The sequence below is a fragment of the Strongylocentrotus purpuratus genome, unplaced genomic scaffold (genome assembly GCF_000002235.5).
Source record: "Strongylocentrotus purpuratus isolate Spur 01 unplaced genomic scaffold, Spur_5.0 spur5_scaffold_10, whole genome shotgun sequence".
NCBI classification, from domain to species: Eukaryota; Metazoa; Echinodermata; class Echinoidea; order Camarodonta; family Strongylocentrotidae; genus Strongylocentrotus; species Strongylocentrotus purpuratus.
This window is the reverse complement of record NW_022145595.1, coordinates 4,925,776-4,946,152: the sequence shown is the minus strand read 5'-3', so window position 1 is coordinate 4,946,152 and position 20,377 is coordinate 4,925,776. Positions and strand designations below refer to the sequence as shown.

Sequence of the window (20,377 nt, the reverse complement as noted above, 5' to 3'; positions counted from 1 at the left end):
AAAGCTTCCGCGCTTCGCGCAGGAGGGGGAGGGGGGGATGAATTTAGACAAGGATTAAGAATCGAGAACTGTACAACGAATCGTCTTGTTTCTCGAATGATTTAATGAAACGTAAAAGCTTCCGCGCTTCGCGCGGAAGGGGGAAAATCTAAATTTAGACGAGGATTATTTTCAAAAACGGTACAACGAATCGTCTTCTTTCTTTAATATTTTGATGAAACGTCAAAGCTTCCGCGCTTCGCGCGGGAGGGGAAAAATCTAAATTCAGACGAGGATTATTTTCAAAAACGGTACAACGAATCGTCTTCTTTCTTTAATATTTTATTGAAACGTCAAAGCTTCCGCGCTTCGTGCAGGAGGGGGAGGGGGGGGGGGACTGAATTTAGACAAGGATTAAGAGTCGAGAACGGTACAACGAATCGTCTTCTTTCTCTAATGATTTAATGAATCGTAAAAACTTCCACGCTTCGCGCGGAAGGAGGAAAACTGAATTCAGACGAGGATTAAGAGTCGAGAACTGTACAACGCATCGTCTTGTTTCTCGAATGATTTAATGAAACGTAAAAGCTTCCAAGCTTCGCGCGGGAGGGGGACAATCTAAATTCAGACGAGGATTATTTTCGAAAACGGTACAACGAATCGTCTTCTTTCTCTAATAGTTAAATAAACTTAAAAGCTTTCGCGCTTCGCGCAGAGGGGGGGGGAACCTGAATTCAGACGAGGATTAAGAGTCGAAAACTCTACAACTAACCGTTATCTTTCTCTAATAGTTAAATAAATCGTAAAATTTTCCGCGCTTCGCGCGGGAGGTGAAAAACTTAATTCAGACGAGAATTTTTTTCGAGAACGGTACAACGAATCGTCTTCTTTCTCTAATAATTTAATAAACGTCAAAGCTTCCGCGTTTCGCGGAGGAGGGAGGGGGAAACTCGCCCCTCCCTGCACCGACCCCCCCCCCCGCATTATGTCACTGTTGGTCACCATTACGTACCAATATTTGGCTCGCAAAATTTCAAATTTGGGCCCCCCCCCCCTAAGAAATCCTGGATCCGCGCCTGCCCTGAACTACCACCTCGTACAACCACCCGTACACAAACAACCTAGGGGTATAATTTGCTACGGTAAAGTTGCCCGGGGGATATTGTCCTATTAGGTATTCTTCTTGGGGTCAGATGTCCGGGATGAGAGTCCGGAGTGGGAGTCCAGGGTTTTGTTATTCTAGAATTAATACATTTCTCCCTTTGAGAATAACTCTTCATTGTACATTGACATCGGTAAATTAGGCAGATTTTGATGGGTCTCCAGCATTTCTCCGGAGAAGGCATATTTAGTAATATCTGCCCCAAGGAAGACGCAATTTCATCAAAATATTTATGCAAATTGACATTACAATCAGATGAGTCGGTACATATGAGGACAATTACCCCCTAAACAATCACCCCCCCCCCCGGACCCCGAGGACAATTGCCTCTCGGAAATTTACCCCCAAAGACAACCACCCCCTAGGACAATGACCCTCCGGAAAATTACCAATCCAGGACGACCTCCCCCCCCCTACACCCTTCCCCATGGACAATTACCCCCTTAGACAATTGTCACAGGACAAGATATCATGTGCGACCCCCCTCCCACACACACACACACGAGGGTGGTTGTCCCAGAGGGTGATTTCCGGAGGGTAATTGTCCAGGGGGTATCGGGGTGAGTGTCCTCGGGGATCGTCCGTGGGGTTAATTCTTCTTGGGGGCTAATTGTCCCGCTAGTAATTGGCCGTGGTGTGATTGTCTAGGTCGAATTGTCCTAGAACCGAGTCAGTAACACATGAATGATTTTAGCCCAAAATAAAATGTCCTAATGTCATTCCTTCTTCTGAAACAAACAAAAAACGATATTCAGAATAAAAAATCTGCCTCGATGTATAATTTTATTTTCAAAGAGCAAATATGGCTAACCTCATAGTTTAACTACACAGACAAAGATATTAAATTCTTTCATTTTGTAGATACATTTTATATGATTATTAGAAATACGTAATGGGTACTTAATACCAATTCGTAAAATCCCCAACAAAGACCACAATGTTTCGTCATCTTCCGGGATTCAATACTTGCCTCTTCCTGTGGACGTGCATGTCTAATCTCTCCTGTATGATTTCCTGAAAGTCAATATGGGGTTTTTAGCTTGCGAAAGGAAAGACATTGAATTGAAGGCGTAGCGAGGGTACTTCAAATTTGTTTCGATATATGCAGGCTAAGACCTGTAATAAGTAACTTAACCCTGAGGCAAATGATGAAATGAATATTATAATAAATATGCTCCATTTGTGGTCCATAACTCGTTCGTTTCGGACAAATAAGCCTATTTAATAATAATGTTGAACTATAGACACATACCCCTTGTTGTCCAATCTTTATGTTTATTGAAATTACATAAGATCGGGTAAGCGAATCAAGTAGACCCCTCGGTTACTTTATAACGCTTTTGAAAATTCCTTAACACCTTATGATTATGGGGTCGAAAATATGAAAAACTAAAAGTGTGAGCATTACTAGACAGCTGCAAATCATCTCCATTACTTATGATTTTACTTTTCTATGAAAGGGAGGTGCAATATCCCCTTTATGTTCAATATTAGTATTATTATTACTCTTATTTTATCGTTTTCCCTACAAGTTTCCACATTAGCAGGGCGATTCTAGAGCGGGGATATTTGATAGCCCTAAGCCTGATAGGAGGGTTTCTGAAGGTCTCGTTCTGTATGAATAGGGACTTTTAGATTCTGCACGACGAGAACGTGGACTGCCCTTTTAAGGCAATGTGACGTCCTTTTAAGGCACTGGCAGTGAGAATGGGGTGGTGTAATGTCAATATGGCAAGATGGGGCTATGCCCATGAAGGAGATACTCTCTGCGACTGCGGAGAGACCCAGACGATGGACCACATCTTGCAGTGCGGCGGAACGGGTTGCACAGATGACGACCTGGCCCTTGTTAATGAAACGGCCATTGCAGCAATCGGGCTATGGAAGAACTTAATTTAGTTAATTTACTTTTAATTAAGGAACTTTACATAACTATCTTGATCTAAGGAGACACGAACGAACTGGCAGTGACGTCACATTGCCTTAAAAGGGCAGTCCGCGTTCTCGTCGTACAGAATCTAAAAGTCACTAATGAAAGCACGTCCTTTAGCGTATCACTTGCCACGAACTTGCCATCCCTCCAAACATACGCACACTTTTGAACACAACACTGATGCTGCCTCGGTATAAAGACCTCAAAAGTATCATCCTTTTCTTAAATGACAGACTATGCCCTCTTTTTCTTTCTGTTTGGGTGCTCCCCCATCTCTCTCTCTCTCTCTCTCTCTCTCTCTCTTCAGACCCCGAAACTATCCATATTAAATGTGAAACCATTTTTTGTTTGTATCCGCCGCACATGATATGCTTTCGCTTCTCTCTATTTCCTTTCGCCTGCAAATTCCCACAGCAACCAGAAATGAGCCCAGAAATAGAAATAATCTTTGACCACTACTCTGAAACTGAAACTGATTATAACATAAAAGGCTTATTGAGATATGCAGACCACCATTTACCGTCTGAAGTTGTCACCGATAGCCGAGCACAAAGGATAAGCCTCATTCCATTCCAGGTTTGTTGCATTCTTGACATTTATTATTTTAAAAATGGGGTTTTGAGAGAGACAGAGAGACAGGCAGATAAAGAGACGAAGAAGAAAAGGAAGCTCGGGTGCTTGATTTCTGATTTTGAATGCATGATTATATACCTTTTTTGTATTCATCTGATCATTATCACTGGACGTCATGTAGATCCGATGTGAATCAGAAGTTTTTTAGTAACTATTCTATTTGGCTGGTTGGTGGTGTTGTCAATGGTGATGGTGGTATCGGTATTGGTATTTTCCACTCCATATCACAATATTAAAAACAATACAAAGAAAATGCATGTACATAGTAAAATCAATGGTACAGTGAATAGCTGTGTAACCCATTCAAAACTGTTCTTCCCTGGGTTCCAGATTGGTGGTGGAGATTGTGATGGCGACAGAAATGGTTATGACCTTCTGCAAGTTCGATAAGTGTTGATGGTGTGTCAGCGATGAATTTGATCACGTTAAGAGATAGATAGACCGGGCATGGTGGTTCAGTGGTTAGAGCGCCCGCCTCATGAACGGGAGGTCGTCGGTTCATACCAAAAGTTTATAACAATGGGACCTTCTGTCTTCTCGTTAGGCGCTCAGCATATTAGATTGGAGAAGGGTAGTAATAATAACATATTATGTTATGCAGGGCCCGCTGGAAGAGCAGTTTGATAACTGAAGTGGCTACCCTGGGTAAATAAAACGTTATTATTATATATTATTATATTATACAAACATATTGATTTGGGGTTACAGTGATCATTTTATCATTACATTCAGTCATTCAGACATCTACCGAGAGGACGATTACAAACATGGAAGAATTTTCGCCATTCCGTGCTGTCTTCAACCTGTACGAGACCACTCCGCCGGCTCCTGGGTTCGAGTCCTTCCTCGAAGGAGTAAAGCACACTTTCGATTTCGTCGAGAAGGACCCCAGCTTTGTCGTCGGTCAGCTTCACAAGAATCTTGATCCTGAAGGTAAAAATATTATACATTAATCTATTATTTTTAAAAATGGTGATTTTCTTTCCCCAGTAGCTGAACGACGTTTTTTTCTATTCCATATTTCCGATTTGGAAAGGAAATGGGTTTGCCTATTCGTTGTAAAGGTGACCTGATAAGTGTATTAAATGGATAGTTGAGTTCTTGTTTGAGACCGAAAATGCCTTCAAACTGCATGGTTATTTCTCTTTTTCTTATTCATGACATTTCTTGTGCCCTTTTAGGATACAAAATTGCTATGAAGTTAATTCTAGAACCTAAACTGTGTGAAATTAAGACAGGGGCGGATCCAGCCGGCGGCGAGGGGGGGGGGGGGCACAATTCGTGAGAACATTTTTAGCGGTGACTTAGCCGACCGGCCGAATAAGCGGGGGGAGGGGGGGGGGGGGGAAATGAGCACTTTTTTGTTTAAACTCAAAATCCCCCATCACCCTTTAAGCAAATTAAAAAAAAAAATTACACTTTCCTTCTATTTTTGCAAGGGGGAGGGGGCCCGTCTTCTTTTTTTTAAAGGTAAAATTAACTTTTCCATCTTTTTTAAAACCTTTTTTGGCCAGGGGACACGGGCCCCTGACCACCACCCCCCCTCCACCCCCACCCTTTGCTGGGGATCCAAGGTATTTTCAAGAGTGGATCAGTGGATCTTCGCTATGGTTCATTGTATACCATAATGTTTGAACTGGTCTATTCATTCTCATTGTGACGAATTAGGTCTTTTCAAGTTTGCACACTATGCTAGTTTCCGCGACGGTAGTTTTCAGGCTTTCAAACGGGAACCTTCACCGGAATGGCTTGCAGCCATCGAGGAGGGACATGGCAAATGGGGACATCAGATCAGACACCCAGGTGAGTGTGCATTTCTTCCTTGCTCTTCCTGCTCTTTGTCGATCGCCTCCTATCTCTTTTCTCTTCCTCCCAGTCAATCACTTGGTTTACTTTCCTCCTTTACCCCAACCTTTATCTTCCGTAGTTCTTTTCCCCTTCAATTACACTCCCTTTCCCCTTTCTGACTCCGCCCCTTTATCGTCCTCACTCCCTTTTCTTCCTCACTCCCCATTCCTCCTCTCTCTCTCTCTTTCTCCACCGCCGCCACCTCCACTTTAATTGTCATCACCTCCCTTTTCTACCATCCCCAATATGTTGCCATCGCCATGTTACTCCGCCCCCACCCTTATAAAAAAAGAACCATGGTAACCATGTTTTTGTTGGTACAAATTACCATCCATCATGGTAACCATGGTATCGAACGATGATAATTTCATAACATTCCCCCCCCCCCCTTTCCCTCCGCCCTGCTAGTCCCTCTCTCCTTGTCCTTCGTTCTTACATTTCTTCTCTTAATTTTCTCCATCCCCAGAAATTACCCAATCATTCACTCATTCATTCGTCCAACTAGCCATTCATCCATCCATCTATCCATTCATTCATTCATTCGTCCTACTAGCCATTCATTCATCCATCTATCCATTCATTCATTCATTCGTCCAACCAGCCATTCATCCATCCATTCATTCATTCATTCATTCTTTCGTAATTTTTTTCTCACGGGATCGAACACCCTCATATCAAACGATAATTTCTACAGGAATTCATCGAATCATTATTCATGATTTTGTCCCTCTACTATTCCGCAGTAAAAAGTGTTTTTCACATACATGTGTATATAATTGTTGGCTTTTGTCTGTTCTAGGTGGTTTTGAAGAGATAGCAAGCTGGTCTGGTGAGAAGTGGTGCCCAGCGACTCGGGTAGCTGACAACAGCATCTTCCTTCTTTCCATGTTCAAGGTGAATAGTGTTCAAATTTCTAGTAAACAATAAATGCAAAGGTCCGTATTCTACTAATTCAAGCAAACCTGTCTCCGAGTCTAAAGTCAAGTTAAGAAAACTTTAGACCTCAGACTTAAGTTCCTTTGCTCAACTTGCATTTCCCCCGGTCCCCAACAGGAAAAATTCCTCTGTAGGGCCATGCATTATTGTTGTAGGCATGCCCACATAGAGGATTTTGTTTATATCTTAGGGTCGGGGCAAAATGCAATGCATTATTGATAATAATTGCATTTTCTTTGCTTTTTGTATTTGTGGGGGCGGCGACATACCCTAGCCCCCGCTGCTTACAGTCATGATTCAGTGGATAAGCAATGGCCTCGTTACTGTGAGCCCCCAGGATCAAAACCGTGTCGATGTGCTATATTAGTGCTCTTTTAAGAGGCATTAATCCTCATTACTGTCAGTTATGACTTAAGGACGTAGGTCCCCTAGTTGATTAGCATAATAGCATAAACATGCCTTAGCAGTCACGCAAAACAAACACTCACAAATTATTATTCAATAGAATCTGAGAATGTATACTATTATCTAGATCTATTAGGAATAAATCATTGTCAAAATCATTCCACAAATTGGGGTAAAAATAATTATTTGACCATTATGACCAACAGTGTACAATCCGTTACAATAATCTATTAAAGTGCGAAGTTACAAATGCGTGGATAAATCGTTCTGTAGACTGTCTATCCAAATATTTTCGAAGTTTTAATAATCCTGTAGATACCAAAGCCAGCCGTCCGACAAGCATTCCTGATGTGTTGTTTAATATTTAGTACATTATCAACAGTGACGCCGAGGTTTTTCTTAAATGTCTGTAAAAAAATACGATTTTAATTTCTTATTTTTGTACATGCATGTCGGGACCCCACTGGAAATAAGCTCTCGAGCGTTTGTGGGTTACCCTGTTCAAGTTATTCTTTTATATGGTTGTGTGTTGAAGTGAAATATGACTTTCCCGTCGTGCTCAAATGTAAATAGTCACAATCTTGAAAAAACAAGGAGGAAAACTGTTCAGTTTGTCTCTGAAAAAGCATCATATAATGTTGTTCGGAGTTGTAATGGTACAAATGCACTTTATGAATGTGTCTTCATTACATCTATCACGATAAATATGAATGATAAAAGTGTTTATATCAGATTGTATCGCATGGTACAGGTTTTAAATTCAAATTCGTCTCTATCACAGGATGTGCCTGAGGATTTCGAGGAAAACTGGAAGACATTGTCGGGAGCAGTAATCTTATCAGAGAGCTTGCCTGAGGGTGTGGTCTTTCACCAAGCGGGACTCTACCGGAAACTAGGTGGCCCCACCCAATTTAGGTAGATATAATATTAATTCCAAATCTATGAAATGGCTCGATGTCTACAGACCAATCCGTAATAAAACGTATTCTATTACAAAAACGTAGCTGATGTGATGATGATGATGGTAGTAGGGTCAATGTTTATGATTATTATAATAAAGGGGGTTATTATATGTTAATGCTTATGATAAAAGTATGCAAACATCCCTTGAGTATAAAGCTAGTACTTCTTTTCAAATGAGATACATGTATTTTATTTGGATCTTCTGATTCATCACATTTTCCGTTAAAAAAGATTGCATAGTGATATTTACATTAATTTCTATATTCCCAGATATATCCTCCGATGTGAAGTGCTTCCGGTGTCAAGTGATGCATCTGCTGTCCTCGGTTCTCTCGGCGACATCCGGAAGAAACTATCCGAAGATGGGGTTCCTTTCGTGGACTTGTCGGCTTACAAGATCATTGACGTCTCCGACGAGATAAGGGAAAGTGCGGTTGTAGAGCCAGAAGGAAAAGAGAGTTCTGTTTAGAATTTCATCGATGAAAATGAAAATATATGTAACAATTGTAAAGCTATCCTGATTAACTGATGTATTTGAATTAGGAGAGAAGGCTGTTCTAATAATAGAAAGACTATGTTATGGCTTGCGCGTTAATTCAACATTTATACAAAGGATATACGCAAAAATGTTCGAAATTATGATCAATTTCATTTTTGGCGGAAGCAGTTTACTAATCTTTGGTCTATCAGTACCCATCCCATTTAGAATCAATAAGGCACTCCACAAGTATGCCAAACAAATGAGCCCCCTTTCAAATTTCTTTTAGAAAAAGCATGTTAACCTTCATTTTGCTTCTCAGAGTCTTTTTTTTCCTCCTCTTTTTGACCGTCTCTTCTTTCTTTTATTTGCCTGACCTCGATCCCTCCCTGAAACAAAACTATGTACATATTTATATATACATATATATATATATAAATGCCTTTCCCTGGTCCTAAAGATTGTATAATTTATGTTTTTTAAACGATTTGTCGACACGTTCCCTACACATATTCCACGTAAGATATTCTAACAAGATATTTTGTATATTCAGGTCCCTTCTTTACATTACTGATATTAGAACTGGAATTACTTTCTAGAAGAATGATGTTTGTTTGACCGGTGGGCATCTTTCATTAATTTTAAAAACAGAAATTAACTATACTTTTGTACAAGACGAACCCGAGAGTTGTTCATGTAAACGTCACAATCCAATGAACACATTGACACATTTGAGATTTGTATAAATGTGATCTCATATTTCAAAAATGTATAAGTCTTATTATTGGTCCGATATATTTTTCAAACTTTTGCAATTCTGTTCCTCTTATTTCTCTAATTGTATACAGAATGAACTTCAATGGTTGGTTTGCCCTTTAATAATCGAGATTTGTTTGGTCTACAACCGCTACTGTACTGTAGTGATCGAAACTGGGCCACACGTGGACTTTTGGGACAAAATGATGTCAACACACACTAAAAGCGTGTTTGCGTGTTGAAATGATGGGCCCCATGTGATGCTGGAGATTGTCCTCGGTTGGCCGATAAGTCATGTGGGCAGTGGCGATGTGGGGATGGGGAGGGTGACGGAGGCTAGGGACATGGTCACACTCAAATAAGGCCTACTTATTTTATTTTGACTAGCTAGTTATCAGACCTTCAATGACCAATATATATTTATATGTATTTTTTTAAAAATTTATTTATTTATTTTTATTTATTTATTTATTTATTTATTTATTTTTTTTTTTGGGGGGGGGGGGGTCAAAAAGACACCCCTGTAAATAAAGATATTAAGCTTTCAAAAAGCCCCTTTAAAAAGGGTTATACTGCAACAAAACCATTCAAATAATCCAGTCATGGTGATAGGCTGTGTATTTTCAATGTCACTTTTTGAATTATATTAGATCAAATATTAGAATGCAACTTGTGTACATGACGTTTGTTTCACAACCTGGAGTTCTTAATACGTGCATAATACAATCAAAACCAACACAAGATTCAATTGTAAGTCACTTTGTTTTATTATTCATTTTTTATTGCCAATGTAAAGTTAATATGATTAACAGTATGAATGGCATTAGCCGCAATGTATATTACAGTCCCACATACTTGAAGATTACTTCCCCATGCTGCTTTTGATGAAATTGCAGGACAATATTGATAACATACACATGTAAATGAATATGAAATTTTGATGTTGCAGATGATTACAATTAAAGTTTCGATATTAACATGTGGGATTATATTGTCTTCATTCTGTACTTATAACACAAAGAGTTCTTTTCATTATCTAAAAAAAAAAAACTTACAGCAAACTTTTGTTAATATACCTGACAAAAGCTAGCAAAACCGGGAGAGTGTGTAAAAAGAAATAAGTGGTATTTAATTTCTCTAGGTTAAGCAGACTCGCAGAAGATTTTGAAAGTTCATTTCTCAAGGGTGACATTAGGAGTTACTCTTTGCAGCTTTCATTTCTTGTAATATATCATTCTTTTAACAGTATTCAGGTATGGTGAATGTGGATCTTTGCCACTTTAATATCTCAACATTAATTACCAAACACCTATGAAACATCATGATCTCCATACTCGAGCACAGAAGATATGCGTTACTATGTCAGGCATGCAGCTCTGGAAAGTCTACCCAAACTGACAAGCTATTTTACTAGTGATGCAGGATGAATCATACTTTGTTTTACCTTACATAGGCAGTGCTCTACTGGCGACCATGTTGGTTAGAACTATACACAAGAATCCCATATAAGTGTTGAATATAAAACATGTTTTAGAGGCCACCTCCCTATAAAGGCCACCTGTCTATAGTGATCACCTCTATCGTCTCCCTCTCAAAACAAACATATATTTTGTATAAATCTGTCTAGAAAGGCCAGCTGTCTACAGGCCAGTTTTCTTGTCTCCCCTGGTTGGCCTTTGTTTTATCAGTACACATTTGTCATCCCTTTATAAAAAGACTAAGACATAAAAAATGACGGCCTACATTTATAAAGGCAATTAAACCTGGTTCGACTTATTCATGGTGCTTGAAGTGTCACCCTTTTCACATAATAAAATTTACTGGTTTTCGGTAACAAATTTAATATGCAAAGTGAATGATGCTGTGAATGAAAATGAAAAGATAATTTCATTTTTGTTTATTCACTGTGAAACATAACAATAGCAATTTTTACAGGCTGGAGAGGCCGACAACTGGCACCTCATAATCACTAAACATACCCATCCCAAATCTGAACTTTATGTAATACTTGAAAACTGGACTATATTAGTTATTCACACAGCATAATATGTCTTTAATCTCACAAATGTCATATATTAATTATTACAAATGATCTCTTCTTATAAATATTTCCACAATTGCCACAATAACTGGATATGCACATTAATGTTTTTAGAAATAAGTCTCCTTTTAGACGAACAAACTTTTTTAATGACTGAAAGACAAATATATTTTGTCAGAAAGCATAGAAGTATTTAAGCAAGTACAAAACCAATGATATCCTCCGTAAATTACCATAAGTTGTGTGCAGATACTTTACATATATATTCATATTTATGCTTTAATGCATATTCATACCCAAAAGCAGATTTGGAACATTTCATGTAAAGGAATGGTATATCTTCAAATTGCATTTAGTGGAATTATATAGCTGTGTTGGTAATTTCACTATGGAATGATGAAATAAAACGCCAGAGCATGACACTTAACATAAATTACCCTTTTCCCTTTTAAGAAACCTCACATACACTATACACAGCTCTAGCATATTTATATAAAACTTGATGTTATATTTATACATCTAACTCATTAAACAATTAAAAAAATCTTTTGTTCTAGAGAGCAGTACATTATAATCTTGGTCTATAACATGTTATTATTGTTAGTCGATATAGCAGTGTCAGCCCATTAATAAGAGACAAAATAGTTTGATTTGTGTATCATAACCTCAAGACATCCAGGCATTAATGTATTAGTTATTCAGTCATCTGGGGGTCAAATTTCATTTTGAATTGAAAGACCATGTACTGTACTTGCTAATTTTGGCAGTATTGCAAGTCTTTAAAAGTTTTTCCATAATCACGCACATAAATGAGGGTGGCAATTCCTGCTTTTAAAACAATTTGGATACACACTGATTTTTCCCCACTATTTAAGAGTGAAATACAGTACAAGATTTAGTTCCATTAATTTCCAACAATTTAACGAGCGAAATAGAACTGGGCAATGTGGTTGATAAAAATTCATGCAGATATATAACTATTTACATACAAAATTAGAAAGATCAACACTCATCAAAACTTAAAATTCTATAGAGAAAAATAATAGGAACAACTATCTACATAGTTTCAAAGATCACTGGAAAAAAGACAAATAATGAAAATTAAACCTATAAATCAATATAGAAACCAAGTCCATACATTCCTTAGAAATATCAAGAAAATATGAGCATAAAGCAAAGAGTTTGGTCTTATGGATACAATAGCAAAATTTGTACATGATGTCATAAGTTTGCATCATCAAAGTTTTCAAATAGTATCACAGGTACATGTATAGGTGAACATTTTTTCTAGTCATACTTAATTAGTATTAGTATAATGATACATCATACAGAATCTGAATTTGAACATGCCCCACAAAAAAATGACTGAATGGTAGCCACCACCTTAAAAGGAAAATACTGATTTGGAATTTTGTTTGTACGATATGTCTTCTTACTTACTGAATATCAGGACTATTTTTCTTTACTCATTAAATATGGATTAAATTTTATACAACACACATCTCGGTAGCATGGTAGTCAAAGAGGGACAGATTATAAAGATGATAATTTTATGACTAATTACTATTAAAGAATAACTTATCACAGACAATAACATCTTATTTTTGCTGTCACATTTTTTCTGCCTTTTTTTATGCGACAGCCTTCGCTCGTTAGGAAATATGACTTCAATCTTAGTAATGACATTAAGGCATGTGATGTACTTTGTGTTCAGTTGTCATTCATCTCAGGTTTACCATGTGCTTGGGTTCACCCTTCGGGTCAAGGGTCAACATGTCTTTGATCTTTCCACAATGCCACGGAGGACAAGATGCGGATGACTTAATAACCGATGATTTCTGAAAATTGTTTGCATTTTTGTCCCTCCTTCAGACTGGTAATTTGTGCCCTCATGTGGTTGGTCTTCTTCAGGTATTCCTGTAAGTTAACAGCAAGAAAGAATACAGAACAATTAACCGGTTGACTACTGAATTATCTTATTCCCATAGACTTAACACAGGGACCACCAGGTTCCAGTAAGCAATGAGTTAACCATTCAATTAATCCTGATACATAAAAAATACTGTCATCTGAACACACCCGTGATCAGGCAGAACTACGTATCTCCTCTTAGTCAATTCCATGATATTTGAAATCTCTTCTTCGTGAAATAGAAAGTATTGTTTACGATTCTTTGTTTACTTCTGAACTTTGGTACTTATCCCAAAGTTGTTTATAAGGCGAACATTATTATATTATAGTTTATCAACAAAACTACATATGTGTTGGAGGTGGTAATGGTTTATCAGGCATGAAAATGTATGTCATAGACATAAGAAAGATTAATCAGGCAAACCTATGTATGTCCAATAGAAAATGCTAATCTTACAAGAAATATAATGGGGGCTGTGTGTCCGGACTTCAACATAATAAAACTGTCACTTTTGAATTTAGATTTTTCGAAAAATTATGCATGAAAAAGCGCAAACCATCATAAATACTTGTCCTTCATAATATTTTCTTACAAATTTGTAAAGGTTTCTGAAATTATTGCATGCAAACTTCTTAAAATTACTATTTTAAATCAACTGTCTGGACACACACATCTTCATGTGACATGTTTATGACCTGAAAATGATGAAAAGGAAAACAAATATTTTATCTTCCGGTATGTATTAGGAAGTATGTGGATATATATGTCTTTAATAAATTCCACATTTTCTTTTTTAAACAGTGAAGGCATTAAGTGAAAGCTAATTTTCAACATTTAGATAGAATTCTTGTATTTTTTTCAATATTTTCATTTGTTATTTTTTAAAATTCTGTTCAGGACCATGATGTAAAACAGATTTTGTACCTACAATGTATATCTGATTCTTGTTATCCTGAATATATATATTTCAATAAAATAAATAAAAATAAAATAAATAAAACTGGAATGATGGCTTACCGTGGCATAGGGGATGCCATTATTCTTCTCCTCAGGGTCTGCATCTTTGCCAGCCCATACATAGCAGGCTTTGCCGGTATCTAAGATAAACACATCCTACATAGTAGAAATGAAAGGGAGAAACAGATGAGAAAGAAAGGAATTGAGTGAAAGAAAGTTAATAATAATAATAATAATAATAATAACAACATTTATAATGCGCACATATCCACCCCAAGATATGCTCAAGGCGCCTAACAAGGTAAGTACATTAAACTTAAGAGTTAACGACAAACACAGAAACAGAAAGATTTTGAGAGGAGGAAATTAAACATGTGGGAAAGGAAGGCAGAGGGAAAGCAAATGTAAAGATAGAAGAGAAGAAAAGTAATGGGAGAAGCATGAGGAGAAAGAAGTAAAGAAGCAAGAGAAAAGAATAAAGAACAGGAAAGGAAAAATAAATACAATTAGTTGTTTTAAAAATGATACAAGATAAAGCCAGACAGTTACAAGGCATTCAAATATGGAGGTTCATAGCTGACATATTCATTTATATATCAAAGGTCTCCCTTTTCCTTGTTGTACTGGGTTTATATTTACACTGCTGTGTACAAAAAGTGATGAAGATTTTTTTAGTATTGTTGGAAATTTGTGTTTTTCTAGTCTTCATGAAATTAACTTAATCAACTATTAACAAATTGTCAACAAAATTTTTATTGAACTGCATTGAGTCATTGAATAAAACAAACCTTAAATCTTTGATTACTGAGATTAATCTGATCAGCTTCTTATACCAAATGGTAAATTTCATTATTCTTCTAATACACAATAAAAAAAAAAATTAAAAAAAAAATCATTGAATGGTTTTGGGATGTAGATCATTGAGCCAGCTATATGAACCAGCTATAAGACCCTGTAAAATGCTGAATAGAGGGTATTCGACATCTTGTTTTAATGTTCATTAGAGGAGGGAGACGGTTACTCAATAAATTACTTTCTGATATACAGGCCTATAACAGGGCAATTTGTAAATCTGGGAACAGTCATATGTTACAACTTCTACACTGTGTACACTAGTTTTAGTAAGATGGGAGTTGGTCAAGTGGTATGGTAAGCTCTCTGTCTTCACCTACAAACTGACTCTGTTAAAGATAAAGTTGACTTCTGGTCAATGCGATTGCATTGTGAAAGAAACGTTGTGGAATCGATCAGAAAGGTTGATCATCCAGCATATGAGTTTTAGTGTGTACTGCAAGGTCCTGGAATCATCAAAATGATACAAAATTTGGCCCAGTCTTGGTACAGTTACAAGCACTGTACACAGAAAGATGTATATGGGGCTACACGAACATGTGGCATAAAAATCTGTCCCAATTTTCATGTTGTTACATGCCACATTTAGAATATGAAAGCATTTGAAGAGCCATGCTTTTCAGGGAACATTTTGAATCCGATGTTTTCCACACTTGCATAATAACAATGATAACGCCTACAAATTATTTTTCACCTCTTCCCAGAACTCAACCTTCTCTTTAAAGCCCTGTCCAAAACTTATAAAATCTGTACCCATATGTTTACAATCATATCTGATGATGTACATTATGTAAAAGACCAAATGACACAAGCAAGTTTTCACATTGCTCCTAATTAACACAACCACCCCTTATCCCTATCCCTTCCTCATTGACCCATGGACTACTGAATCCTCTCATTCCCATAGACTTTAATACAGGGATCATCAGGTTCCTGAAGGACATAGATCAACTGCTCTGTCTAGTCCCCCAGGGGCAGATCTAGCTTTTTGCCAAGGGGGGGGGGGGGGGGTTTAAACCGCCAACCCCCCCCCCCCCCCTTAGATCCGCCCCTGTCCCCTCTCAATGATGAATCAACTTACACTTGAGTCCAGATCTGATTTGCAGATACTGCTTGCCTTTGAGACTTCTGTGAAATCCAAAGCCCCAGATGAATTGGAAAGCCTGCAAAATAACACACAATATATCTCATCATTACGCTCCCTCAAGCCTGCAATTAACCCAAAGGCTTGGTACTTTAACTTCAAGAAAATCTTTACCGGGTTCTGTACCAGTTGGAGACACGATATATAACGAAACACAATTTAGATGCATCATCAATATTTTGATGCAAGTAAATAACCGTTTCTATAAGATAAGGGTTGTACAGTTCACATTTTTAATATTTACATAGGTGATTTTTCTTTTCCCCTGAAAATATTTCCTCTCAGGTGTAGATTCATGGGGGAACTCCATGACCCGCCCCATCCCCCCCCCCCCCCCCCCCCTTGGCAAAAAAAATGTTTTAAAAAAAAAATGTGAAAAAGAAACGATTGTTATGCAATTATGCGCTGTACCCCAAGAGATTATGGCGGTGTCCGTGCGCTGCCCTCTATATACCACAGCTTGAACATCTTTCAAGACATAATGTCCTTCTGGCTCTGAACAGACATGAGGCTGAATGCATTATAGTGCATTGTACATGGTAGCGAGCCATTGCTTCAGTGCCTTGTGCATGCTTGCACACATTCGTAATAGCAGTTATTGTTCATGCTCATTGGACTGTGCTATGTGTTTTGCACTCGCTATTCATAGAACCATCGCGTCATACCAAAAGACGTTAAAAGATGGGAGTTGTTGCTACCTTGTTTGGCGTTCAACAATAAGGGATAGAGCAACGTCGATCTGGCGCTGCTCAGTGGCTGCCGGGCTCACGATCAATTGGGCAAAAAGAATTTCCGTTTCGGTTTAATAAAATTTGGAGTGGACTATTAGGCTATTATTATTATTATTATCATTATTATTATTATTATTATTATTATTATTATTATCTCAAAATAAACTTGGCATGGAGGGATTTGGGGCTTCATTGGCACAATGGGGATAAGCCCTGTGGCATGATAAGAGTTAATATCAATTCACCTGTAGAGAACCCTTTCAAATGTGTTGCTATCATCCTCCTGCTCATCATCGTCATCAGCTTCACCATCGACATCATCGTCGGTGAAGTATTCCCAGAATTCATGGTCAGGTGAGATTTCATTCTCATCCAGGCTCTCTTTGGAGGCACGTGGCCTCTTTGCCGTCATAGTCTGAAACTCTTGAGCAGACTACAGGGTGCATCAAGAAAAGAGAAAAGTACATGTAGGGGTTAAATGCTTTATAAAGTACCCAAAAATGACAATTTTGTGTAAATTTTATTTAAATAAAAAACACTTTATGCCCAATTTAATGTTTAAAAAACATCAAGAGTCAAATACTAAATATTGGAACTTAATTAAGAACCACCTTACTCTTTATCAGATGAGGGGGAACCCGAGGGATACAGTTATTAAGAAAGCTTTTTCTCCTCCCAGGCAGAGGTGAAACCATTAAGTAATTAAATAATATTAACAATTATGATAGTAATGAAAACTAGAAACTTTCGCCAGAACTGTTTGTGAACTTTTGCAAGTACAAGTAGTTACAAGTTGCAAAAGCTTCTTATCAAAAAATAATTGGATCACAACTGTCACAACACTGAAGATTTGTGCAAGCCGTGACAGTAACTTGTCATCAAAATCGCTGTCGTTTACATAAAAAATCATTACTAAAACTATGAGTGTTCTGTCTAAATTTTGAAATGGTTCTGAGGTTTAATACTTTTTAGTCAATATAAATGGTGATTTTGGTCTTTTTAGAATTTTAGCATTATTTATTTTTTAAATATTCTAAACTACAACAGAATAATACATGTAGTTGTATAGAAAAAATACTGTAGTTGATTTTAATGATCAAAATGATGCAGAAAATGTTAATATTATAAAGCTAACATAGGCCTTTAAATATGTTTCATTTTATATGCCTACGACAAGTATGAGAAATTGTTATCAGTGGTTATCTCATTGAAATGCATATCAATGACAAAGGATTGACCTTTAGTACAATTAATGAATACTGTATGAAAGAACACCAAGGATATATGGAGTGGCAATATGCAACATTTCTCATCTTGATAAGTTATCTTGTTGGAATTCTTTGTTATTCGTTTAATATCTCCCTTTTTCTGATTTGAGTTTTGTATTTGATCTATTTATCTGTGTCCCATAATACATATCGTCCTTGTTTTCACGAAGTGACGGTAGTGAGGAAAATGGTAACGCAAAGTGAATGCAATTTTTTTTTCACTACCGTCACTTCGTGAAAACAGCGACGATATGAATCACCATTTTTAAAAGGTAATTTTAAACCAACCTTAAAATTAGGAAACAACTAGTATATAATAATAATAATAGGTCCATTTATATAGCACAGCTACTATATAAATATACTCTACTGCGCTTAATGTTAAGTATCATATTATTACCCTGGCTGTAGATATATATTCTCATGTACATAATGGAAAACTTGTAACTGACGATATGTCTTTTACTTTTAGCTCTTTTAATTATATATCTGAATGCATTAATTTCATGGCTTTTTACTCACAGGTATCGGTCTTACAATTTTATTTCATGGAGTTATTGGTCTTATTATTAAAGCAATTCTAATTTTTATAAAAATACTCTACTCATTTTTTTGATATTTGTATATAACTTTTCCACATTTATAAGGGTGTATTTTATCTGTATAATGATATTGAAGATCGTAGTTAGACAACATGTTTAGCGTTTGTTTATATCACTATGTAATTTTAATTTTAATGTTAATTTTTATCTTTTATATACTGTATGTATCCTGCATTGAATTGAATAGCTGAGCTGACATAATAAGGGGTTACAGCCTTCAAGGAAGTTGAGTTGAGTTGAGTTTATTGATTTCACATTTCACATGCAAAAATAATACAGATAACAAAATATACATAAAATACATATTGTTTAATGAAAAACTGAGTGTCAAAGTGGAAATAAACACCCAATTTAAATGACAATATCATCTTTGTTTGATCAAAATCGGTTCAAAGACGGCTGAAATATCCATAAAAATAACCATTTCTAATATTTGTGGTGGTACACAAATATTAGATAATTTGAAGAAAAAAAACGTTGAAAAAAGGGAAATAGCGACTTATGCGTTTTATTCCAGCCAATGCCGATGTCGGCTTTTTGTTGGCTTTTTCGTGTTGGTTATAATACGCACAACCAGCCAGCCTATGTAGTGTTATTATTAATTAATTAATTAGTCACCATATTTTTTTAAAAGTAGAGATAAATTGGTATGATTCTATTTCCTAAATTTTACACATTTTGGGGTCTAAAATTACCTTCATAGCAATTTTAGGTCCTAAAAGGGCACTAGAAATGGAGCAATAACCATGCACTTTGAGAGCATTTGCGGTCTGAAACAAGAACTCAACTATCCCTTTAAGTATAGTTATGACAATCTCTTTCTAAAGGTGTAAGTTTCCCTAATCCTCACAAAATGTCTGAATCAACCATTGTTTTAACAATTGACAATGGCTTAAAGATAAAGACTAGTTATGGTCATACGATTACATTGTGAAAGGAACTTTGTGGAATTGATCAGAAAAGGTTGATCATCTAGCATATAAATATTGGTGTGTACTGCAAGGTTCTGGAATCATTAAAATGATAAGAAATTTGGCCCAGACTTGGTAAAGTTACAAGCACTGTACACAGAAAGATATATATGGGACTACGCACACATGCACGACACATGCATTATATCTATCAGGTCCAAATAGATATAATAATTTACCAAATATATCAGTTAGTAGGCGGCTTCTCGACAAAATTTGTATGATCACGTATTAGTAAAAACATATTCTTTCACATGATTGGTAATAAGAGCTTCCATTTCATTTTTTGAGAGGGGGGCGTTTCCAAAACTGGTCTTTACCTTTAAAAATTTCTCACTTTACAGTAGTTGATTGCTGATTTATATTTGACTTACCTTGAACTTTTCGTCATGTCTACTACCGCTACCAGACCACATGAACATCTTTGTTCCAGCATCCAAGATATAGACATCGTCAGACTTCAAGCTACTCCGGCTCATTTTTTTCATCTAAAAAAATATGATAAAAAAACAGCTCGTAAAAAAAGAAACTAGGCAACAGAATCCTGCTCATTTTCTTGACTTGATTTGATTTGATTTCTTTAATATGATTTCAATCTGATATGACATGCTATTCAATAAAAATCATTGGTTCTTAAAGCTCAATCAAGACTCATTTCCTTCAGCTACCAAAAAAACCATGAGAAAGACTCCGGCTCATTTAATTCGATATTATTTGACGTCATATTTTTCTATTCAATGGCTGCCTTCTGCCATTCATAGACTTGTAAATTCAGGCAGATACTTCAATTCCATGCCTATATGTGT

The 20,377-nt window shown here is 36.7% G+C and overlaps 2 protein-coding genes across 4 annotated transcripts in view; one reads left to right on the top strand and one right to left on the bottom strand.

The window, feature by feature from the left end:
* The first annotated feature begins 3,523 nt into the window (after positions 1-3,523).
* Positions 3,524-8,731, top strand: LOC100888455. Of its 2 annotated transcripts, XM_003730649.3 has the most exons (6): positions 3,524-3,650; positions 4,440-4,640; positions 5,376-5,510; positions 6,355-6,449; positions 7,678-7,811; positions 8,130-8,731. In XM_003730649.3, exons 2-6 carry the CDS (start codon positions 4,475-4,477, stop codon positions 8,326-8,328), a joined length of 729 nt encoding a protein of 242 aa, XP_003730697.1. In that variant the 5' UTR covers positions 3,524-3,650; positions 4,440-4,474; the 3' UTR covers positions 8,329-8,731. The 2 variants fall into 2 exon arrangements, with proteins under 2 accessions (XP_003730697.1, XP_030835133.1); XM_030979273.1 differs by lacking the exon at positions 3,524-3,650 and having other exon boundaries at positions 4,383-4,640.
* Positions 8,732-9,836: 1,105 nt separating this feature from the next.
* The window catches only part of LOC577663 (gelsolin-like protein 2), a 28,513-nt gene continuing 17,972 nt past the window's right edge, over positions 9,837-20,377 (bottom strand). For both annotated transcript variants that reach the window (XM_030979272.1, XM_030979271.1), the window contains exons 7-11: positions 19,946-20,059; positions 16,976-17,163; positions 15,937-16,018; positions 14,064-14,159; positions 9,837-13,051 (exon numbers count right to left, since the gene is read on the bottom strand). In XM_030979272.1, the coding sequence (XP_030835132.1) occupies positions 12,956-13,051; positions 14,064-14,159; positions 15,937-16,018; positions 16,976-17,163; positions 19,946-20,059 (576 nt within the window). In that variant the 3' untranslated portion in view covers positions 9,837-12,955. The remainder of the gene's footprint in view (positions 13,052-14,063; positions 14,160-15,936; positions 16,019-16,975; positions 17,164-19,945; positions 20,060-20,377) is intronic.

Coding starts and splice junctions, on each gene's coding strand:
- LOC100888455 (XM_003730649.3), top strand. CDS start 4,475: ATGGAAGAATTTTCGCCATTCCGTGCTGTCTTCAACCTGTACGAGACC. Junction 5,511..6,354: donor ACATCAGATCAGACACCCAG/GTGAGTGTGCAT, acceptor TGTCTGTTCTAG/GTGGTTTTGAAGAGATAGCA. Junction 7,812..8,129: donor GGTGGCCCCACCCAATTTAG/GTAGATATAATA, acceptor CTATATTCCCAG/ATATATCCTCCGATGTGAAG.